At 44.2% G+C, this 24,734-nt stretch overlaps 1 protein-coding gene across 1 annotated transcript; it reads left to right on the forward strand.

Annotated features, from left to right (window-relative positions):
- LOC130681861 (uncharacterized) lies at positions 1 to 20,035 on the forward strand. The gene is made up of 4 exons (XM_057495507.1): positions 1 to 1,848; positions 5,318 to 5,530; positions 11,682 to 11,833; positions 18,804 to 20,035. Exons 1-4 carry the CDS (start codon positions 1,833 to 1,835, stop codon positions 19,416 to 19,418), a joined length of 996 nt encoding a protein of 331 aa, XP_057351490.1. The 5' UTR covers positions 1 to 1,832; the 3' UTR covers positions 19,419 to 20,035.
- Positions 20,036 to 24,734: the final 4,699 nt, after the last annotated feature.

A 24,734-nucleotide genomic window follows, 5' to 3' on the forward strand; every position in this document is an offset into this window, starting at 1 on the left:
TCAGCGCTGTACACTCTGCACGTGTGGTGTCCCCCAGCTTGGGTTTGGCCTCTAAGGGAGGCTGGAGAGGCCTGGGCTTGCCAGCCTGTGTTCGGGGCCTTTGCTGCAAGTTTTCTGTTACTAAAGGGTGAGGAGCCTTCTTCCTGAGAACTTGGGCCCTTGAGGACTTTCAGTCCGACCCTTCCCACAGACCTCATACAATGCTCACGGACTAGCTTCCTCCAGAGGACCAAGGACACCAGGCAGCTGGCTGTGTGAAGAGTGCTCTGTGCGGGAATGCCCGGTGGTGGTCACCCTGAGCTGTCAGCAGAGGTCGGTGCCCCCAGCACAGCTGTTTTATTACCTCCTGCTGTCTTACCTTCTCCTGTACCTGGTTATATTTTATTCCATACTGGATATTCTGTTTAAATACTGTTTGGACAAATAACTTGATGTAATCTTCATAGGAAAGGATTTTTTGCTTATGACACCCACCTGGGAGTGCTACATCCCCAGGTGATGGTGAGACTGACGTACAGTCCACGTGGCTCACTGAATTCTGGAGCACCTTTACTCCACAGGGAGGCCTCTCTGAGGTCCCTGTCCGAGGGACGGGGTAGTTTACTCCCTCTGTCCCTGGTGGGTACCAGACTTTGACTTTGGTCTCTCAGTCCCAGCACGTCACCACACGTGCAGCCTGGCCTCTCCCAGCCTTTTCTGGGGGCCTTCTATTTTATCATACTTAATTCTTCGACCCTTGCGATGGAAGTGCCGTTTCATATAACTAAGGGGTGGTGCTGCTCTCCAGGAACCTAGGAAAGGGGTGTATTAACAAGAACTCCTAATGTCAGGCAAACTGATTTGAGGGCTAAAAGTGAAAGTAACCTGGAGGACTCGCACAGGAGATACTCATTCTTACCAGGGGGCTTTAGGAAAGCGTCGTGGTGTAGGTATTATTGGAACAGATGTTACATTGGAGAGGCTTTGAAGGATGTGAACAATTTCCAGAAGCAACTGAGCAGAAGGTAGAGTAACCTAGGGGATGTGAGCGTGGGCTATGGGGGGCTGATGGTGCGTTCAAATCATGAGTCTGCTGACATTCTTGTGGCTTTGAGCAAGTTGCTGAGACCCTCAGCTTCAGTTTTCTCATTTTGAAAATGGGACAATAATACCTCTTAAAATGTTGACGGCCACATAAGTTCCGATATGTTCAGTGGCTGCCTTGTAGTGAGAACTCGGTAGATCGTAGCTATTATGAAGCAGATGGGTGTTTCGGGAGAAAAAAGTGAGCAGAGAGGAGATGGCGGAAGGGAAGCGGGGTAAGGACTTAGTCAGCCTCATTGGCGCACATTTTAAAAGTTGGATTATTCTCAGATGTTTCCAAAGCTGGCACTGGACGTGAATGTAAAACCCAGAAAACGATTAAGTCTCAAGTCAAATCTCTTACATTCTACACTTTCTCTATGATGCGTTATGCGTGGAGAGCATTTTCTGAAGGGAGGAACTACACTGGTGGTAACCCTGTCACTTTTTTTTTCTCTATGATTCAAACTCCGTACATACAGATAGAAAATGAAAGGAAGGGAGGCGAGGTTGGCGTCGGCCCTGCGCTGCCCCTCCAATCGCATGCGCATACTGGTCGACACTGCGCAGCCGCAGAGACATTTTAAGTGGTCACATTTGCGCGGCTTCCATCTGGCGCCTCGGTCTACTGCAGTCCTTTCGTGTGCGCAGTCGCAGTGCAGACGCCGAGCCGACGGCGATCCTGAGGCGCTCCGAGTCGACGGCGATCCTGAGGAGCTCAGCGGCAACGGCGATCCTGAGGCGCTCAGAGCCAGGCTCTCAGACTCACAATGTTTGAGGAGCAGGGTAAGGACCCCTTCCCGATGCTGCTCTACTAGTTTCTGCCTCTTTCCTCACATAGCCTGAGGGAAGCTCTGACGGGGTTCGCACCAAGCCTTCTGACTGGGATTGTCTGGTTACTGGCCAGGGTGCTTCCAGAAGCGACGTCTGGGCGGTGTGGAAGTGCAGTATTGTGGGCAGATTCTGGCCCAGGGTCTGGGGTGACCCACGGCTGGAGGTGTCTGTGGGGTTCATGAAGTCTCAGGTAACTGAGGTGGCCCCCAGGTTCATAGTGTCCCAGGGTTTTGAGGTGGTGCCGGGGCTCATGGTGTTCGCGGGGTCTGGAGGCCGCCCCGCGGCTTAGGGCGTTCCCGGGGGCTCGTGGCATTTACGGTCGCCTGAGGTGGACCCAGGCTCGTGGCTTTTCCAGGGCTCCTGGTGTTCCCGGGTGCCTGAGGAGGACACGAGCTCATGGAGGGCCTGGGCTCATGATGTCCCAGGGCGCTCGTAGAGGTCCCGGGGCTCGTGGCGTTCCCGCGCACTTGAGGCGTTCCTGGGGCTTGTGGCGTTCCCGTTTGTTCACGGTCGTCCCGGGCTCCTGAGGTGGACCCGGGAGCTCAAGATGGTTCCGGGGTTTGTGGCGTTTGTGGGAGTTCAGGATGGTCCCTGGGCGTGGCGTGCCCACGGCTCGTGACATTCCCAGAGCTTGTGGGTCTCGCCATTTTTTTCCAGGCCTTCTAGCGGCCGTACAACGGTGCCGTATATTCACCGTGATCCGTCCCCCTTGCCCTGCAGGGGGTGGTGTGCCGAGCTGTGGTTCCAGAAGCAGCTGAACTCTATCGTCGAGTTTTTTTTCGAGGCCTGGTGCGCACGCACCGGCAGCGGCTGCTGAGCACAGCCGTTAGGGCAGTAAAGCAGTGTGGCCTCGGGCTGGCGTTCTCCTGGCAGGGAGGGGAGGACTTGGTGTGCTAGGAGGGCGAGTCTGCACTTTGCAGCCTCAAATTTTAGCAGTGTTGTGGCACGGCGGGCTACGGTGGTTGCCACTCTTCCTGGGATGCCCGTGCCAGTGCACTTTTGGATTTGGCACTTGCTAAGTACCTGGTGCTGACATTCTGAGACATTTGTCCTTAATTCTTTATGCTTTCAATTTACCTGTTGGAGGAAGTAGGGGTCCAGGAAGGACCAAGACGCTCTGACTTTACGTAGAATTTTGAGTTTAAAAAATTGACAAACTACCTATAACTGTAATCAATCATCATAACATCTTTTGAGATTGAGACGTTTATTTTGAGGTTTTGATGGTAATCATATTTGAGCAAAAACAGCAAACGCAGCCTCTGTTTTATTGTAAATATGTAAACGAGAAGGAAAATGAAGATGTAGGTGGGGAGAAGTCCTCCAGTATAGAGCCCGTTCTTTGCTTCAAGAAGATAGACGCAGGAGGCAGAGAATACTGTAAAATATGAGGACTCCTGTAATGCAGGGGAGCCCTTCCCTGCATACCCCAGGCCATTCCTGCTCGCTGTACAGTTGAGCCTTGTGTTCGATAGAAAAGGCTCTAACTTAGTCTGCTGGGGATTGCCTCCTTCCCTCCCCTCCCTCACTCTCCCCGAATTTGACCTGCTCTAGTGGTTTTATAACATGAAGTGGTAAGCTGGTTTAATGTTTACAAATAGTGATTTTACAAGCGGCTCTTCTGCACAGTGTTTGATAAAGCAGGGCAATGGCAGTCTGGACAGCATTATCCCCCCTTCTGGCCAACTCTGTAGTCTGAAGTTTGATACAAACCATGGAAGGGCTGCTTTTGAGAGTCCTGACAGATTTCGAAAGTGATTGTTCAGTATGCGGACACGCTTTTGCTAAAAAAAACCCCGAGTGGTCTGGCTGTTGTAATCGGCCCCGTTTTGCCGTGTATTCCTTGCAGTAGCCATCAGGTGAAACGCAGGTTTCAGCCCTCACCGTTGTGAACTATGCCTTATCTGGTAAGTTCCTGGCAAAACTTAGTTCCTTGCACCTTGGGAACATAATCTTCAAAAAGGTTCTAAATGTTCTCTTTTAGAAATAGCTTACGAAGGTTGTGTATGTACCTAAATGAATTAACTGGAATTTTACAAATTGACCCAGAATCCGTGGTAGAGTTCTCAATACCTCTCCTAGTCCTAGTTTGAAAAATCTGTTGCTATACCAAAGCTCGTCTTAGAAATAAAATTTCAATTACTTTTGTTATTTTCTTCTGGTTATAAAGTCTAAAGTTTATTGGAGAGAATCGTAAATACAGAGAAGTCTAATCATGATAATTTTGCCACCCAGAGAGAGCAACTTAGAACACTGGTATGTTTCCTGGCACTCTCAAAACGAGGATTACCCTGTATTTTTCTGTTTTGAGTCTCGTCCCACCTTTAACATTATTTCACGAGCATGTCTAACATCAGCAAGTGTTCCTTGAGAATGTACTTGTATTAGCTATGTACCACTCCGTCCTATGGAAATACCGTGATTTATTTAACTGATTCCCTTTTGTTTGGATAATTAGGTATTTGCTAAGGTTCTATTTTTTTCTGTGAGGACTGTTAAGTAGAGTTCACAGCAACTCTCCAAACCCTGCCCTACATTCGATGGATGAGAAGACAGAGGTGAAAGACTAGACATATCTTGCTGAAAGGTCACACATCTGCTTGGCTACAGAGCCTGAACTGGAACCTATGTCATGGAAATCCTCGCTTAGTACCATTTCACACCACCATAGCCCCTCACACTAGCTAATTGCTTTATTCTAATGCTTTGGTCTATTTCAAATAAATGTATTGAATCCAATTTAAGATGCAATGTAAATTTGATTTGTGACTTAATACTTCAAGCCTAAACATGATCTTTTTCAGGCCAACTTTAAGAAATAAGAAAGCGCATTTATACATCAAGCATTTTGCCTACTGTGCTATCTTTATGTTCATTAAAATGGTTTACCGAGTTGATATTTCGCATCTAGTTTGTGTCCGCCTGGTTCACATTTTCTGATTCAATTTGGATTTGTTTCATAACATTTACTATGGTACTTTATTTCTGTATTTTTTTCCATCATAAAGGCTAATGTCAAGTTGTAGAGAACAAGTTTGGAAATTAGTGATCACTAGAAAGGGTGGCTATATAACATCAGTCTCATCATTCAGAAGTTAAAAGCATATCACTGAACACATAGCATGGGCCATAGGAGGTGGTCATGTTTCTTAAATGAGAAGAAACTTATTGCTTTATAAAATTGCAAGTACTAGAAATAGTATTATACGTGTTTGTGTACATATAAACACGTACATACCTCAAACTTCATACTGGGCAATTGATTTCTCTGCTACCTGGCAGGGCTTTGAGATATGAAATCATCTGATGCAATTTTTTCAGCTAAAATGGTTTTTAAACACTCCATGACTTTATAAGGTGGTTTCCTCTAGAAACTGTGTTTTTAAGGGGATATCTAAGTTTTCTCTTTTCCAATTTTTAGATCATATCACTGTAACTCTTGGAGATGACAGTGCTGACAGTGAGGACACCTCTCACTGTAGTGACCGTGACAACAGCTCTGATGTTGTGATAATAGAAGATTCTGACTCAGAGCTTAGTGAGAATGGACTTCCCACGGACAGCGTGTCAACCGATCAACCAAATTTTCAAGGCAGGGGTGATAACCATCGGCAGCTATCCCAAATGCCACACGGTAATTTTGTTAAATTTCCTCCTGTGTGAAATTTTGCTCCCTGGTCCCCATTTCCACTAAATTGCTTAAATATCGCTAGAACCTTTCACTAACTAGTTGTTATCAGAGGGCCAAGCTTCATGGTAATATCACAATGTTTCCCTGGGCGTGCGTTTTCCCTTCCTTTAAGCTTTATCATGTCCCCTTTTCCATTTTTGGTATATGGGGGGGGGGCGAATGTAAAATATGGAGGGGCAGATATACAAATATATAAGAGCATGGGGGAAAATAGATTTCCTTTCTCTGAAAAATTGACACCTGGCCAAACAAATTATAACTATTTGGTGGCAAAGCAAAAACTGAACTTATGGGAAAAACAGCTTCCTTGGGTCAAGAGTCCATGGAGCAGAAGAGCTAAAGAATCAATAAAAAAACTCCTGGGACTAATAAGCACTTGTACTTAAGATTGTAGGATACAAGGTTAATATGCCAAAGTCAATCCCTTCTCTATGGAGCAGCAGTGGACAGTTGGAGCTTGAAATAAAAAACACTGCACCAGTTATTTCAGCACCTAGAAAAGCGTCCACGGAACGTGGAGTCCTACGACCGGGATGGCTGCAGGTATACTAGTCCTTGCAATGGCTGCTTCTCAGCCACCGTCAGAAGGGAAATATGAGGCCATTCTCTCCTCACTTAGACACAGAGCCAAGAGACGTCAGTCCCTTGGAATGTTTCTTCAGTAGCTAGATGACAATTTGTTCTGTGCCTTCTGCTTAGAGAATTGGGCTTTCTACTCTTTAAAACAATGAAATGTTGTTTCCAGATTCGAGATGGGCGAACTTTTTCTGTAAAACGCCAGATAGTAAGTTTTAGGCTTTGCCGCCATAAGGGCTCTGCCACAGCCACTCAACGGTGCTGCTGAAGCATGAAAGCGGCTGATAGGTGAGCACATCAGTGTAGCTGTGTTTCAGTAAAACTTTCTGGACACTGAAATTTGAATTTCCTGTGAGTAGTTCACTTCATTAAGTATTCCTCTTGTTTTTGTTGTGTAATCATTTAAAAAGTGAAAAAGGGAAACAAACCATTCTTGGCTCATAGGCTGTTACAGAAACAGGCGGCAAGATGGATTTGGCGCGCAGGCCATACTCTGCTGACCCCTGATCTTTGCCAGAAGGTCATTTGATACCACTTGGTTTCTGTTACGGTTTTAAAACTATATGCAGGACCAGCAGGACCCTTCCTTAGTGTGTGTGTTACAGAACATCTATCTGGCTGACTCCAACAGCCCTCCTTAGTGGGAAGGAACTAGAGGAGAATTTTCAAATCTGGATACCCTCTCACCTATGATTTCTGCTCCTCGGACTTTATCCTACGGAACTACTCACACAAGTGCGAGACTGTTCAGCAGTGTTCTTTGCCAGAGCAAAACTTGAGAAGTAACGTGAATTTCCATGAATCGGGGACTGGCTAAATAAATAAATCATGGCCTGTCTGCATGATAGGAAGGTCAGAAGCTGTTAAAATGATTGCAGTATATCTAAAGGTACTAGTCTGGAAAGACCAATAAATGTTTAGTGAAAAAGGGGGGTCGCAGAGCAGTACTGATAGTCTGTTCCCTTTTATCTAGCTAACTGAAGGAAAAATTGAGAATAGGAGATTTCAGAAAATGTGGCCAGTTCACTTTTGTTGTGTGGTAAAACATACATAACATCCTATTTATCATTTTCACCATATGTAAGTGTACCACTTGCAGCATTAAATAGCCTAACAGCTCTGGCTAGAAGTTTTAGTACAAGGTTGACAGCAGTGTTGAAAGTGTTCCTAATCTTAGCGGGAGAGCATTCAGTCATTCACCCTTGAGTATAATGTTAGAGGTGGCTTTTCATGAACACCCTTTATGTGGCTGTGGAAGTTTCCTTCTGCTCTCAGTTTTCCTAAGACTCTTTATGACGAAATGGTATTGGGTTTTGTCAGATGCCTCTTCTGCATCAGCTGAGATGATCATGTTCTCTCCCTTTATTCTATTAATGTGATGTGTCACAGTGATCGATTTTCTTATGTTGGACCACCCTTTTATTCCTGGGAGAAATCCCTCCTGTGAGCGATCCTTTTAATTTGCTGTTGGATTAGATTCGCTAATATTTTCTGGGGAATTTTTGTATGTGGATTTGTAAGGGATATTGGTCTGTAATTTTTCTTTTCTTGTAATATCTTTGTCTCGCTTTAGTATCAGGGTAATTGTGGCCTCACAGAAAGAGTTAGGAATTGTTCTCTCCTTTTCAACTTTTTGGAAGAGTTCGAGAAGGAGTGGTGGTAATTCTTCTTCAAGTGTGTGGGAGAACCCGCCAGTGAAGCCCTCTGGTCCAGGCCTTTTCTTTGCCGGGAGGTATGTGATGACTGATTCCATCTCTACCTGTTACAGGTTTGAGATTTTCCATTTTTTCTTGAGTCAGGTCAGATAAAGAATTTTTTAAATCGTAAGAACAAATTGCTTCCTCAAGGTATCACCATCAAGCAATCAGAAAATATATGGAAAAACCCCCAACTGAAATGGCTACAAATAACTAATCAAAATTCTAAGGAATGTGTGGATAAAAAATAGCAGAACCTACATGAAAGGAAAGCAAGAACTTACTGAGGGTCATAAAATAAGCCTTGAATAAGGATTTGATTCAAGAAACACAAATTGTTCCTGGATGAAAAAAAACCCTCTAGTATAACTTAAAAAAAACTTGGGAAAACCTGTTTAAGGAACAGATGGTAATTTGCCAGATCAAACAATAGATATTTTCAAAGGGCAATTGTTAAAATAGTACTAGTTCTGAAGTAAGGAGTCAGATTTAGTGCAGTAGGAAGCTCATAAACAATGAAGAATTTAGTGTTAACACGATATGAATATGAGAACCATGGATAGGAAATCATGCTGGTACAAGTGCTTAACGACTGAAGCAAAAAGCCTGCTGGGTTCCACCTCACATCACACACTTAAACAGTTTCAAGATGGATTAAAGAGTTGAGTATCTAGTAAGTGGAAGTACGGAAAATTAGAAGATACTTGAGCATTTTCTAATGTAGTTAAAGATGAGGTATAAGAGCCGTTCAAGAAATCACAAAAGTATTGATGAATTTCATGAAATAAAACAAAGAACCCCTTCTTATCTCAAAATTATCAGACTCCAAAATCGCATCACCACCTGAGAAAAGTTATTTGCTGAAAATAAACATTTTCCAGGCTTACGATTCTGAAGATGGCAACGCCTCATACAGATCAAACAGGAAACACTGAAATCCCAATCCCAGGCCAAGAGCAGAAGACACGAAAAATAACAAATCACAGAACTCTTAGTGGATAGAAAACATCTGAAAAATATTCAACCGCGTTAGTAACAAGAGAAATGCAAATTAAAATGGGATATAAACGTTAAACTTCCGTCTACCAAATTAGCAATTCTTACATGGTAGCTCACGTTGGTAATAATGGAGAAAAACCACTGCATTGCAGTTGTCCGAGAATGAAAATTAATACAGCCTTCTTGCACACGTTGGCAGCACCTATCAGGGGCCCCTGAAATGTTCATACCCTTTAATCAAGTGATTCTTCCAGAAATCCATTAGAAGGAGCTCCTCAGGGATGTACATAAACATTTACATTTGGATGTGCACATAGCATTAAAGCAAACGAGTGCAAAATTGGAAGCCACACAAATGTCCCACAACAGAAAACACAAAACATGACCTACGGACATCCACACAATGGAAGATCACACAGGCATGTAAAATATCTCTTAAATCATTGTACGCCAGCCAAAAAAATTTTTAAGGTGGAAAAAAAATTTTTTAAATTTCAAATGACACACAGAATTGCTCAGAATGCACGCACAGTGTGATTCAAGCTATGTAAAATATACACGGAGCAAGAAAGAGAAGGAAATCTAGCTAAGGGTTATGATATTTATTGGTGGTGGATTACTTAATTTAGCGTCTGAATTTTGTATAGAGAGCTTAATTTGATCTAGGTAGACTTTTTATAAAGATCTATCACATACAAACGTATGCATAAATCATAAATATGCAGCTTAAGTAATTTTCAAGTTAACGCACACATATAACTAGCACGCGCACCAAGAAATAGGTTATGAGCTCCCCAGAATCAGCCTTCAGCTCCCTTCCAGTCCCTACTCGTCTTGCAAGGTAGTACAGTCCTGACATCTGCCACCACTGATCTCTTCTGCCTGTTTTTGAGCTTTAGGTCAGTTGATGAGAACTGTTCTGGGTTCCTGGATCCAATTCCTACGAGTGTGCTTGGGGGAGGGGCGGGGGAAGGGGCGCTTCCCACAGCACACCAAACAATTCTCGGGCACTAGCAGCGGACGAGAATTGAACCCAATTCAGACACTACTGGTAGGTAGCGTCAGATCCCACAGGTTAAGGCTTCAGTCCGACAAGACCCGTCACCCCCGCCCCTTCAGACGCCAGCGCCAGTCCCACTCCCGGGCGGTGTGCTTCTGACCGAAGAGCTGTAAATCAGAGGATCACACAACCTCCCTGGGTTCGATTCATCTGCTAGGGCGGCTCACAGAACTCAGAAACGTTTTACTTACTGGAGCACTGCTTTACTACCAAACGGTATCAGTCAGCAACAGCCAGATGGAGAGATGGTTCAGCAAGGCTTGGGAAAGGGTGCAGGGCTTCCATACCGTCTCCCGGCGCGCCACTGTCCCCCCGTACCCACGTGTCCACCTACCCGGAAGGTCTCCGACCCACTGCCTTTGGGTTCTCTATGGCGGTTCCATCACACAGGCAGGATTGACTAACTCACTAGCCATTGGCGAGCGATTCTGCCTGCTGCCCCTCTCCCCTCCCTGGCCGTCAGGGGGATGGGGCCGAAAGTTCCAACCCTCTAATCACAGGCTCGGTGCCTTGGGTGACCAGCCCCCATCCTTAGGTGATCTAGGGGCATTCCCAAAGTGACCTTGTTAACATAACAGAAGACAGGTTTATCACGCTCACTGCTTGGGAAAATCCAAGGTTTTTAGGAGCTTTGCTCAATACTTTCTTTTGTGTCTGGCTTTTACTCAACGTTCTGGTTGTGAGATTCATCCTGGTTGTGTAGCAATAACTGGTTTACTCCCATTGCTGTGTAGTCTTCCTTTACATGAAAACAACACAGTTTAATTATGCATAGCGTGCAGTAGTTTTACAATCAGAAAAAACCCAGTTAAAAAATTTGGAGTTGCAGCTCAAATTGGAGGTATTTTATAATTGATTTGTTTCTGTAATATTGGTCTGCATTTCTCTAACTTGAAATCTTTATCTCCTTTTGCTTCTCTCGTGTGAGCTTTTGTTCATTAGTATCTCCGCTACAGGAATAAAGGCGAAGAAGAAAGGGGGTGAAACTTGAATCCCTTCATTCTGCTTCTCACTAACACTTCCCCTCCCGGTACTGTGGTTCCAGAGTTCAAATGTCTATTACAAGACACAATGTGATAACACTGCACTCCGTGTCTTTTTCTAGTGGCAGAGTGAGTGACTCAGCATCATAACCGAGCCTGCATAATTCCAGAATATTTGGGGGCTCATATTTCACATGCATTTGTTTGTTTAGGTAATGTCACAGTTCACTGCAGGAGCAGTCATAATCTCAGAGCTGAAATGACCTTAGAGATCCTCTCAGCAGCTCTCACCTGGCAGGGGAGCGCACCACGCCATTAGTGCCCTGCCCAGTCGGCCCTGCGGGGGCGGGGAGGGCGGGGGGGGGGCGGGGGATGTGCCGGGGGTGGTGGCCAGGGCAGAATAGACTCAGACTCACTTTCAGAGGCTTGCCACCTCCCTCAGTTAAAAGCCTTTTTGGGCTCCTTTACAAAAGCATTCAGGAAGCCTGCTCTCTCGTTCTGTGTGTCCCAGCATTTTACTCTGTAGCCTTTAAGATGAGAAGGATTCACTTCACAGTTGGGAATTGTGTTCGACCTTGATTCATATTCCTAGGCATGGGCAGTGTAGCCCTTCAACTTTTAAAGATTCATGCCAAATCCCTAGTGGAAAATGTCTTGTTCTGTTACTCTCTGGAATTCAACCAGGACTCCAGTTCAATTTGAGCTGGCATTCTGAGAACATATCCGTATTATTAAAGGAGCAGGTGTGTGAAGCGACTTTCTTCTGTGCTGCTTTTCAGGAGCAGAAGTTTTGCCAAGCCAAGGTGACCAAGGAGTTTCGCAAGTGAGCTTTCCCGGAAGTTTCAAAAGCTACCGCTCGCGCCCAGGGGACATGGAGCCTGTCCCTGCGCCCAACACACGAGGATCATCTCCTCCAAGGGAGAATAATATGGTTTGTATATTAAAGTGAAAAATTTGTTCTTTTCATTCTGCTTAATTACTTTGTTTCAAGATCGAGTTTAATTTCATGCAGTGAAATGCACAGGTCTTAAGTACACAGTTCAATGAGTTTAGACACACATGTATACCTACCCCTCTAGCAAGATGAAGAACCTTTCCATCATCCCAGAAAGTGCCCTCACGTCTCTTCCCGGTAAGTCACAATCCCCCAGGAACTTAGCGAAGTACCTTCCTCATGTTTATTCTGTCGCAGATTAGTTTCGCCTGTTCTCGGGCTTCATAGAAATGGAATGGTACGGTGTGTACTCTTTTGTGTCACAGTGTCTGTGTCTTCAGAATGATGTTTTGGAGATGATCTGGTTGTAGCAATATTCATTCCTGTTTATTGCTGAGCAGTATTGCATTGCTTGAGCACCCATACTTTGTTCACCCATGCTCCTTGCGAAGGGCATTTGGGTTGTTCCCAGTTTTTCGCTATTATGAGTGAAGCGGCTATGAACATTATTATGGAAGTCTCTTTGTGAACGTAAGTTTACGTTTAATTTGGGTGCGTTCTTAGGAGTCGACGTAGTGGGTCATGGGGTAGATGAGCGTTTACGAGAAACTGTCAGGCAATTTTCTGGAGTGGTTGTACTGTTTTAAATTTCCATCATATTTTGCTATGCTTCCTCCTCTCAGGGTGAATAGAGGAGATGATTACACTGTATACAATTTGGCCCAGCAGAAAATGCATTTATTTACTTACGTAAGGCTAGTAATGCCCCCTAAGTGGCACAGGCACTCTTAACTTGTCAGTCCCAGTTTTTGGTCTTTGGAGAAAATGTTAACTGCCTACCAAAGACTCATGGTGTCTGCCATAAGTAGGCGAAGGCACTTTGAAATGCATAAAGCACTGTGCCAGGATAGGATGGCAATGGTACTTTTAGGAGTACCAATCTGTATTGTAATTCCATACATCTACTGCTGTCTAATAAGTTTGTAATGCAGGGCCGATTCATATAATTTTAAGATCAAACACATTGATAACCACGTGGCATGTTTATATTAAAATATTCTTGTAGTCCATAGTTCATCCTTAGAATAGAGTTATTATAATTAAATGTAATGGTTATTTGCTGTCTCTTTACTTATTTACGCCCTGTTTCCTTCCAAAGCAGGATTTCTTCCCTGTTTTAGAGATTTATTAAGAAAAGCAGGTGCTTAAGTGTTTTCTACTTTGTCCACAGAGTGTCACTGTTGGATTATTTGAATCGCCAAAGCCGGCTAACATTTAGTTCCTTGTTCGTGGTTCGGAATATTTCCTTTTAAAGCAGTCAGATTATCGGAAGACTAGTCTTTCTAGCCTGAAGTACATAAGGGGGTAAGAAGCTTGGTGGAAAATGGTGTCCTCAGTGTAGGTGGGTTACTGAGAAATCAGTTCTGCACGCGTATCTTTCCATGTTGTAGTATTTGCAGTGGGCAGAGGTTCCTTCAGGCTGTTGGTGCTTCCTGAAAGCGAAATTGAAGTCCTGAACTTTTCCTTCAGTTCTTTCTTTCATATTTCCTTTTGGTTTATTGATAAATCTTCCCTAGACAAGAACACGAATACCCGATTATGAAGCAGGTGCAAGTGTCATTAATGAATGTATATCAGAGTGAATACTTACATAATATTCATTTCTAATTGCCAAGCATACTCACACTTACTATCCTAAAGAAAATAATTTAAATTCTTTTTCAGTCTTCATAGAATGTGGAGTTTACTGTGAACTCCTGAACTGAAGAAAATATTTCTCATGCATGTGTCTGCTTCCTTAACAATGAGCAGTTAACTGACAGTGAACACTTCACCATTTTACTTCCCTCTTTTCCTTGTCTAATAGGAAATTCACAGCAGTCTTTTTTATCATGTTTCGGTAGCTCTTCTGATTCGTGAAACATTTTAAGATTTGCAGAAAAGTTGCAAAAATATTAGAGTTCCTGCAACTTCCTTAATGTTAACTTACCTACATAGCGTAAAATCGTGGTAATTGTCGCAGCACAGTACACTTTTCAAAAGCAGGATATTAACACTGGTACAGTACTGATAGCTAAACTGAGCCCCTGTGGGCCTTTCCCCAGACCTCCTCCCCCACGTGCTTCTCCTGTTCCAGAATCCGATCCAGTACCCCACACTGAGTTTAGTTGTCTCCGTATTCTCTTCCAGCCTGTGGCAGTTCTCATTCTTTCCTTGTCTTTCCTGACCTTGACATTTTTGGTGAGTGTTCGGATCAGCTATTTTGTAGAGTGTCTCTCAGTGTTGGCACGTACGATATTTTCTCTTGATGAATAGACTGAGACTTGCGTTTTTGGCAAGAACACGTCACAGATGATATCGCCTTCTCATTGCATCGTATCAGGAGTACATGGGGTCCATATATCTTGTTACTGGTGATGTTAACGTTGACCACTTGGTTAACATGGTGTCTTCTGGATTTTTCCACTGTAAAGTTACTATTTGTCCCTTTGCAACTAGTAAGCATCTTGGGTGGGAGGGCGCTTTGAGGCTATGCTAACCTCCTGCTTCTCCTCAACGTCTTGCCCACTGAGTCAGTTAGCTCCTGGATTTTACCTGCAGTACTGAGTACTGTGTGTTTGCCTAGTGGTGACTATTTGCTCATTCTTTCGAATATACTACTTGGGATTCATTGGTAAGGAAGAGCTGTCCTTTCTCCTCCATTTATTTCCTTATTCAATTGCGTGTTTTCTATCAGTATGGACTCGTTGGCATTTATGTATTATATGAGTTATCACCCAACGTTATCATTATTTTATTGATCAAATTTCCCATCTGTGGCTATTGGGAGGGTGCTCCTTCTGCTTGGCTCCTGTGGCCTTCTGACACGCTTCCACTTTGTTCTGAGGACTTCCTTACTTGCTGACGTCACAAGATGTTTTAGGCTCATTTCTACTTTCCCTGCCCAGCCCTGTCATTCACTTCTTTCCAGGAAGCCCTGCTTCATTTTACGGGAGAATGCTGTTTAGAAGCCAAGATCGAGATTCTAGGTGGGGTCATGGCTCGTCTTGTCATTGATGTTAGTCCCTCGCGGGGGACAAAGTTAGGAAGTAAACGTATGTTTACTAATCCATGCATGCCCCCCAAATCTTCGTTGTTGTGTGTGTCCTCGTATATATCATGAGTCATGTCTTCCTCCTGATGTTCACTCGCTTTTCTTACTCCTGGGCTCTTGCCTGTTAACCTCTCTCCTTACCCGCCTTTTTGATCAGCACTTACCTTTTTCATTGTCACATGAACGTGGGCTTTGGTTCTCCTTTAGCTCTGCTTCATACGGCTTCTGAAATCCTTTTGGAATGCAGGTGAAAACGACAAATAATTAGAAGAGATAAATATATGATGTTCGTTTTTCTAGTGCCTAATTCGGCTCTAGAGATATTAAGCATTGACTCCTGTTTTTATGGTATTAATAGGAGTGCAGTGCATCTGATTTTCTGCAATGAAAATCATCAAAGCCAACGTACAGAACTTCAACACTGTTGTGAGGTACCAAACTTCTGTCCCTTTCATGTAGTTTCTCAAAATTCTGAGCAAAAATTTTCTTTACCTCATTTAATGTCATGGTACTATTGATGGAAACTTTACTGTACGAGCTCGGTATGATTATCACTCCATTGTGGAAGATTTTTAAAAAACTCTGGTTCAAACAGCGTTCCCAGGTGAAGAACTTGAAAAAATAATGGCTTTTTTAACTTAAAAAAGCCCAGCACCAATGAACTGCAGGGAAGTCTTTTTCAATTAGATTGTTCAATATTTAATTTCTCCAGTATGTTCTTTAAAGAAATCGATTTGGACGAAAGTTAGGAGGTGCCTAAGTGCATGCCATGACATCTCAGCTGAGACAGAATGGCAGCCCACCAGTGGTTTTTCCTGAGTGCATCTTGCACGGTTTTGAGGGGATTTTGTAAAGATTAGAATGTTGGTAGAGTCTGGTGGCAGTGTGTATTACCAAGGGCTTGGTGAGTTGCAGACCCTAGAGGGAGTGAAAGTTTATTTTTTAAAAACTATTCCTTAACATACCAAGTTTCTTGAGTCAAATGGGCTAACATACCTTTGAGAAGTAGGAAATATTTATGTGAGTCTTTATCATTAGTATTACAGAGAACAGGCCTGCTCTGCGTAAAGGGGACACACCCAGGCCTCTGAGGGGAGGAGGATCCACTGTCTGGAGCGGGGTGGGGGTTGGGGGAGGGGGTCTCCTTTCCAGCAGGACGTCCCCGGCCTGCGGGACAGAAGCACCCACTTCTGTCCCACACCAGGGCATACTCTGCGCTGCGTGGCCTTGGGAGCCATCGCGCAGGAGGAGGTGGTGGGGAGAGCCTGCGGGGGGAGAAATGCCTGGGGCCCGTGTGGCAGCCCCGAAGTGGGCCATGAGGGGTCCTCTCCGGCTCTGCTAGGTGCTGGCTCTCTCCTTTCTTCACCTCCTTGCCTTACGGGACTAGAGCCCTGGTGCAGCGCTGGCATCTGGGCTTTTTCTGGCCTTGCCCAGCCTCCTGGTGAGGAAAACCCCTGCCTGGTCCGGGCTGGGAAGCGGGGGGGGGCGGACCGTCGGCCGCGCTCTAGTCAGGCCCTCTCCTTCCGCTCCAGCTCCAGGCACCCAGGCCTTGCCTCTCATTTCCTGGAGAGAGTGGAGGGCGAGGAGCAGAAATCCCCTGCAAGTCCAGATTCCTCCCCTGGCAGCCACCTCCTTCCCGTGGGACCCCCTCCTCCTCCTGGCAGTCTCCCTCTGTAGGGCGCGCACCTCCTCTGCTTTCTGCCTGTGACCCCCTTTCCCTGTGCTGAGGCACCTCCCTTCCCCCGTCCCCGCTCTCCCCTCTCCCCTCTGCCCTCTCCCCTCCGCCTCTGTCACTCAGCATATTCTTCTGAGCTTAAACACAGTCGCCCTTTTTGGCCTCCCATCCCCCTGGCCGTCATCCTTTCTCTCTCCTTGCCTTCGTAAAATAACACAGCTCTTTGGACATCACTTATGTTCACTCTCTGAACGTCCGACTTCCTGTGCACTCTGAGTGATGTGGATCATGCTGTGCCTTCTGCCCCGTGTGCCTTCGCCCCATCTTTACATGGGAACCCCTTCTCGGCCGGCAATTCTCAGCGCAGGCGTCTCCTCTGAAAGGCCTGCCGTGACTGCCGGCCTGGGTTAGGTCACGCTCTCCTGTGCGCAGTTAGCCTCCTGTGCGCACCTGGGTTGTGGCCTTAAGAGACGCGGTAGGTGACTGTGCGCTGTTGGACCGGTCAGCGTGTGGTATCGTTGCTATGCTAGCATTAACAGAATACTATGGCACCTTGGTTTGTCCTCAGGAGAACCCTGAGATGTATTTTCATCCCGATTCTATTCCTGTGGAAATTGAAGCGCAGAGAATTTAAGTGACTTCCCCAAGGTCGCACAGCTCCTAGGGGCCCAACTCTAGTATTTGAGCCCAACTGTGTTTGCGTAGAGCCTGCACTATGTGCCTAGTGTTCTAGGCCAGTGGGCCTCACACCTGCGCGTGCATCAGAATGACCTGGAGGGCTTGTGAGACCACAGATTGCTGTCCCCTCTCGGGGCTCCCTATTCAGTAGGTCTGGTGGAAGAGTTTGCATTTCCAACAAGTTAGTAGGTGATGTTGACACTCTGGTCCATGGAGCACACTTGAGAACCACAGCTCCAGGCTGCTAATCACTGTCTCTACTGACACTGCCTCTCCAGCTAAAAAGAAGAGAGTTCCTTCGGGCAGGAGCCGGTTGGTTGTTTTTGTTTTTGTTCTTTATGTCTGCGTTCCCAGCACCTAGCAGAGTAGTCCTGGAGGGTGATAGGCCTTCCGTAAATGTTTATTTGAGTGAATGAATGAAGCAATGAGGAAATGGTCCTGACCTCTTATTTAAGTGTATCTTTTTGCTGCAGTGAGATCTCTGTGTATTTCAAGAACTGTCAGGTTTGGGCAGTCCCATAGCTGGTTGGCATATAGTCCATGTGTACTCACAAGTTTTGTAAGGCTCACTGTTGAGTGTATCATCTTAAAACCCTTTGAGGCCAGGAGTCACATCTCTTATATTTGGCCCCCCATTCTTTGCAGAGTGGTCCGCTCACTGCCTGTTAGCTCCTACCGTCCTTATGTGCAAAGAGCCTCTCTGGCCTTTTGGCAGATTTGAAATTTTCTTTCCTAAGATGCACCTTCCTTGGTGTGAAATGACTTCCTCATAAATGTGGTGGCTCACAGGAACTGGGGCATGACTACTTTCCAATAATAACGCTTCTTAAAATGCCCGTGGGATGTGGAGCAACTGAGTAGGCAGTGGGCTTATCTCCGTCCGCTGGGCTGTGTGTCACCCACAACTGGGCATCAAGTAGGAAACCGATGGCTTGAGAGCTTTCTTTGTTTCTAGCAGTCAAAATTTGGCTTGTTGTTATTTTCTTAAATGTTCCTTTTCTTTTGGAAGAGGACCTACCAGTAGCTTGTATTATACTAGGCCATCTATGATGCCATTCAAAACCTGGATCAGAAGTTTGATGTTATTCACGAAAAGATTTCAAAAATCGACCGTTCTGTGACATCAATTTGGCTAAATCACGTGTTATAAAAATATTTTCACAACTATGATAAGCCTCTGGTTTGTAAAGATGCCAATCAGAAGCGAGAGAACTAATAAGGGCCGAGCATCACTTGCTGTAGCAGCAAATGGGAAACTAATCCTATGTTGGAAAAATGCTAAAGTTTAGGTTTGAGAAATGTATGGCAATGGGTATTTCTTTGTTTGTAAACTTACTATAGAAAAGGATCTTAAAAGATCACATTGAGGAGGGATAAAACTAATCAAAATAGAGTATCAGTCTTTCATAATATAAAGCAATGCTTCATGGAAAATAAGTTATAATACGTTTACTATTTATGTTATTTCCTTTTCTACTCATTCACAGTTGGTTTTTTATGCTGGCTTTGTGTCATTTCAGAAGTCACCTCAAGATGCATACACATGTTCTAATGGCCCGCTTTCCAAAAAGATGAAACTGAAGAGAAGGGAATCTAACAATGGAGATTCTTACCCTCAAAGTTGTTGCCACGTTTTGCCAGTAAGAAGGCAGGAAAATGATTTCATTAGCAGCATTGTGGGAACATATTTCCGCTCCAGTGGGTTCTGTGAGCAGGATCTAGGGGTGATCCACCTGGAGCTTAAAGACACACAGGAGGAGCAGGAGGAAGTGGAGTGGGAGCGGAAGTGGCTGCTGCGTTCAAACCAGAGCAGCCCCGCTCCCTCCGACATTACCGCTGATTCCTATCATTCGTGTCTATGCCCGGATGATACACCAGAGGGCACCTGCTCCGGGCCCTGCTCTCCCGGCCATGGGGCCCACAGCACCAATAGTCTCTCCCCATCTGCCGACTCTCCCACAGCGGTGTCTGCAGCCCAGCCGGCCCAAGGTGAGCCCCGTGTGGCACAGAACCCTGAGATGATGACTGACCAAACTTTAAAGGATACGAACCTCAAACCACATGCGTCATATTTTGGCATCCCACCCACCTTCGGGGAGGATGAGATGTTACCCGTGACATGTAGCACTGCTTAACCTGTAGTTCTCAAGATTCTTGATATAAGCTCGTGGAAGCTGTTTGTTTTCTATTTTGAGGGCTGGTTTGGGGGATACTCATAGTGATAACTAACATTCACTGAGTGTGTATTACATGCCAGGCACTGTGCTAATCACCTGACATGCCTCTTCTCCACTAATACTCATAGTGACCCCACTGTGAGTTTTTTAATCTTCTGTTTTTCTTTGCCCGTCCCTCGGTAAATACTCAAAATGCTCCTGAAATGGCCAGAGATACAAAAGAAAAAGTACACCTCTGGCCAGCTCACACGTAACAAAGATCAAGTTTGTGCCGACAGTCCCTGGCTAGAGAAACAGATCTTCCTAGTGAACTGCAAAACTCTCTTTGGTTATCCCGCGCTAACTGTAGAGGGTCAAGTGCTGCGGTGGAGTAATGGATACCTGTTTAGACACAAAGCAGTTTCAGCACACCTCGAACGGCACACCTAACACTTTGTGAGGTCTGAGCACTTGGGTTGTCTCCTGTCTCAGCCATTTCTGTATCAGACAACCTTCAACCAAGGTATCTGTTGCACTGCAGTTCCCCTTGAAAGAGGTCATCAATGTAATATTAAAGTTACTTCTAAGATAGCTAAGCACAATAACCTTGTTTTCTTCAAACTTCAGAAAAGCACTTAAGCCTTAAGAGACAGGAATTCAAAACATAAAGTGGGGCAAGAAATAATCCATGTTAAATACCTGGGAGTGATCCAGTAAAAAAACTAATTTGGTTCTCAAAGATAATGGGATTTTTGAAATTCATTGATTGAAGTGAATAAATGTAAGCAGTTGTAAAACTACATTTTGGGGAGTTCCATTCTATTTCGCTAGTAAAAACCATAATCTGGACCAAGCAGAGGAGAGAGATTGAGAGAAATTCATTGAAATAAGTAGTGAGTAGTAGGTTAGCTTAGATTAGCCCAATTTCGCCCACGGATCAGGTCTTTTGCTGGATTTGCCTGTGTGCCAAGAGGCCCCGGACTGCTCAGTCGGTTTTATGATCTTTGAAGCTGTGAGGTACCTTCTGAAGCTGGTCTTGTTGTTTGCAGAAGGTCAGAGGGGATGCTCTTGGGTAGCCGTCCTCAGGCTGTCCTCACCTAGGCTTCCACTGGGTTCACACGGACTCCTGGTCCTGAAGGTTCAGGAAAGAGACCATTGCTCCCTACCTAACATCTCTTCTTTCAGGATAATGATCAGGTCAGGTTTGATTTGTCTTCCTTTCCCCCCTTTGAAGCTACAGGTGCACCACCAGTTAGCGCTGGCTCGGATATGCTACAACGAAGCTTATCTGATGACCCTGAATCTTGGTCCGTGGAAGAAGTGATCCTGTTCCTGAAACAAAAAGATCCTCAGATATCAGGCCTCCTCGCTGACAGCTTCAGGGAACATGTAATGTTGGAGGGACCAGTGCATCTTTTGATCTGGTTTTCCTGCTGTAATGTCTTTGAATGACCTGTGCACAGGCCCTTCAGTTGGGTGCTCATTAGTGTGGATGGTGGGGGAGCCCTACCACCTGATTTTTCCATTTGTGAGAAACGTTGCTTTTCCCAGGGCTAGATCCTTAAATGGTGGAGGCTGGATCTGTGCTTTAAGCGGGTGCCTGCCTGCATACCTAAAATCCTGTAAGCCTTCAAGTTCTCAAGAGAAGGTGATTCGGCATAGCCACTCTCGGGTGTCTTCTCCTTGTAACAGCAGCTACAAGGATCCTCCTTCCCACCTGCTCCCTGCTGGGCCACAGGATGTGAGTGGGAGGGGGGTGACCGCAAGCTGTGACAGGGTGTCCTCCTTGTTAATGACACCCGATGAGTCCAGCAACTATGTAAGTTAAGTACAGCTTTATTTTAAATAGGAACTCATGAATACCAAATAATATGCTTCCACAATGTAAGTTGGTTAATTAAGGAAATAAATTTTAGGAGGATTCCTTGTGTCTATTAAGTAATATGTTTTTAGTCATTTCTAACAAATTGATGGCAAAAATCTGATGTATCTTTTTCTGTAATGTAAGAAAATCAGTAATTACTTCTGGCATCTAATTAGCTTCAGCTGGCTGATTAGCTCTCAACATAGACAACACTGTATATATGTATAGCACATTTACAGTTTGCATTGATGCTGATGCACTCATATTCCCAGCCTAGCTAAGAACATTAATGACTGTCTGAAGTTCATTTTTTTCAATTTATAGTTTTCCACTCTTTGTTCTAGTTGTATATAGTACTTTATCTAACACGCAGTATTTAAAATTAGATAGCTTGATGCTTAAGCTACTGGGTTTAATTTCCTTTTAGTAAAATTTAAAGTGAATTTAGAAATTACAAATGATGCTTCACTGTATCAGTTAGTTTTCAGGACATAAGTGTATTTTCAGAGTATATATATCAGGAATGTACAGCTATTTTACATGTTCTTACATATAAATAACTTGACAAAATATGAAAGCATTATTAATTATCATTTCTTTCTCTCTGTAGGAAATTGATGGGCAGGCTCTGCTACTACTCAAAAGTGAGGTCATGATGAAGTATATGGGGCTGAAGCTTGGGCCAACATTAAAGATATGTTACTACATTGAGAAACTTAAAGAAGGAAAATAAAATTGAAAAAAAACGTATAACCTTAGATTGGACATAATTCTTAGTTGTCCTGATAACTTTAAGTATCTTAATTCTCTTAGTTTTTTCGCAGACAGTTCCTCTAAAAATATATTACACCCAGAACTGCAGAACTACATCACAGTCCAGGCTACTTTAGAAACCATTTAACATGTTAGTAATAGCATATCCAAATTGGCAGTTCTTTATGTCTTTTTATTATATTACATTCTATTGTTTTATTATACAGTTTTCAAGAGTACTTTGTGCTGGAAACAGAAACACCTTTGATTTTGGTTAATATTTATATGTAGAAAAAAAACAGCTAAATCACAAAGGGGAGAGTATCAGGGACTGACAACTTCTCAAATGAAATTCAGGATAAGTTTTCTTTAGAAGAGAATTTAAAGATACAGCTGTAGCATCTCTTTCTCAAATATTTTCTGTCTCTTACAGCAATGCTCTCTTTGTGTTTTACCAGTTTCCACAAAGGGAATAGGCATATAAATTATTTTCCTTTTGTTATTATTTTTCTGTATGTTGTATTTGTTCATATTTAAAGAAAAACAAGCTTACTAATTTTCATAAAGTGTTCTTAGTTTTTGATGAACCTTGAACAATTATAGGATAGAATGGTTGTTTTATGCAGGAGATATTATACTACAAGTATGGTTTGGAGTCTGATTAAATTTTTTTCAGTGAAATACCTGTATCTGAAAACTTTAGATTAGACATTTAACCAGACATTCAGTTGTGACATCTCTATATGAAGAGACCTAAGCCCAAATTTTAAAAAGATAAATATTTTATTGTCTGTGTTTATTCCTCATATGGATGCTTTACCATAATTATATATTATTCTATACCTGTAGGTATACAAGCAAGTAAATCTGTCTTTTTGAGTTTAATATTTTACTTTGCACTGCTACAGAGATAATGATTATTTATATAGGTAGATGTTTTTATTCTGTAAAAAATAGGTGCACCATTTGCTATCATTAGTTCCTCTCAGCTTAGTCTTCAGGGGATAAGAAACAATCCATAGATTGGTTTCCATACAGGGAAGTTCTCTGTCCTATGCAATGTTTCTACTTAATATGCTTCATTCTGAGCCATTTATTCTGATACATTTTGAAGATGTATTAATTCTAACATCACTTTAGGCTTTATTTTCAAAAAGAAACTTTAAAGTTTTAGAACTTTAAAGGGGAAAAGGTGCTATATGTTTATTATTATTACTTTGTGTAACTATGCTGTAATGTTTATAAGCTACGAAAATCTGTGCTAAAAATATTAGCCATTTGTTGTAAATGCCAACAAAACATACACCAGGGGCAAGAATGTATATTTTCTTTTTCTAGAAAACCAAATATACTTTATACATGAATGCAATTATTTAAAGTGTTCTTGTGATGTTATTCTTTTTGTGTTAGAAGACAAAATTCTAATTTAAACTTGGTCTTTTTTTCAAACTGTATGAAGATGCTGTGCCCAGTTGAACAAGCCTCAGGTGTTTGTATGGATAATATGTTTTAAAATTCTCAGATTTTTAAGTACAATAAAGTTGAATAAGCACAACAGTTAGTGTGAAAGCCTCATATTTGATTTTACTTGCCTTCACCACAGCACATTAATGTACAGTTGAAAAAGCAGCAGTCTAGTTAAAGTCTGGGGTTTATGTCCAAGTACATGAGTGTTAACGCTTCCCGTCATTCTGTGGGTGGACAGATTCCTAGGAGCAAAGGACTGGTCTCTTGTAGGGGCCTTAATCAGGACGCCAGGGGAGCAGGGGGAAGTTAAACAGTACACTCTGTGCACGGTTTTGTGGCTTGCGACGTTACTGGGGACAGGAACGTGATGAGCTAGAAAGCGCCGGTGTCCGCATAGCTCGTCCCACCTGAGTTCGTACATCTCACTGGCAATTCTGGCCGCTCTGTGCCCTGGCGGCCAGAAGCCATGCTGCCTCTCTGCCTCAGCCTCCCCGCTTGGCTGGTGGATGAGCCTCAGAGGCTCGGGGTTGTGGCTGAATCTCCTTCAGAAGCTGACCCCTCAGCCACTCTGCCCAAGGAGCTGCGGCTCCAGGCCTCTGAGCCCAGATGCGCTTCCTGCTCTGGCTCCTGAGCAGCGTGTCCTGCAGCTCCTTACAGCCGAAGGGCGTGAGCTGAGGCACTAGGATGACGCTCAAGTGGCTGGAGTGGGGCTTACAGTTAGTGTCGCTTTGCTGTGTGGGACACACGGGGCACTCAGAAGCACTGGTTTCTCACTGCCTGGTGTGTATGTTTTCAGTGCAGAGCATATCCCGCCGTGCTAGCCTCCCGTGGCCTGCCAGGCTCTAGAAACGACCTTCCCTCTGCTTACCCTGCAGTCCATCCTTTGCCCGGCTGTAGACAGCTGAATTGGGCAAGGTGGGTGCGAAAGCTCGCGTCACGGCAAGCCCGTGCTTCCCTTGGGATGTCTTCTGCTCCGTGTTCAGGGAAGGATTTCCCAGACCCTGAAACCTGGGCCCCTCTGTAAGTATGGAAACGCTGTGCCCTTCCGGACTCTTCTGGAGAATTAAGCCTTCAACACCCTGACTAGGAGCAATGTAATGGGGAGGGAAAGCGCGGCTTTGTCACGCTGCCCGAGGGATCGGAGGCGCGGCTGGCTGAATAAATGGAGGGCCCCAGGTTGTTCTGGGAGAATGTCCCCTCAGATCTGTCTT

The sequence above is a fragment of the Manis pentadactyla genome, chromosome X (genome assembly GCF_030020395.1).
Source record: "Manis pentadactyla isolate mManPen7 chromosome X, mManPen7.hap1, whole genome shotgun sequence".
NCBI lineage: Eukaryota > Metazoa > Chordata > Mammalia > Pholidota > Manidae > Manis > Manis pentadactyla.

Excerpts from the sequence above, each read along its gene's own strand:
- LOC130681861 (XM_057495507.1), top strand. Across the intron at positions 5,531-11,681 it reads GCTATCCCAAATGCCACACG|GAGCAGAAGTTTTGCCAAGC; the intron begins GTAATTTTGTTA and ends GCTGCTTTTCAG. Across the intron at positions 11,834-18,803 it reads CTCCAAGGGAGAATAATATG|AAGTCACCTCAAGATGCATA; the intron begins GTTTGTATATTA and ends GTGTCATTTCAG.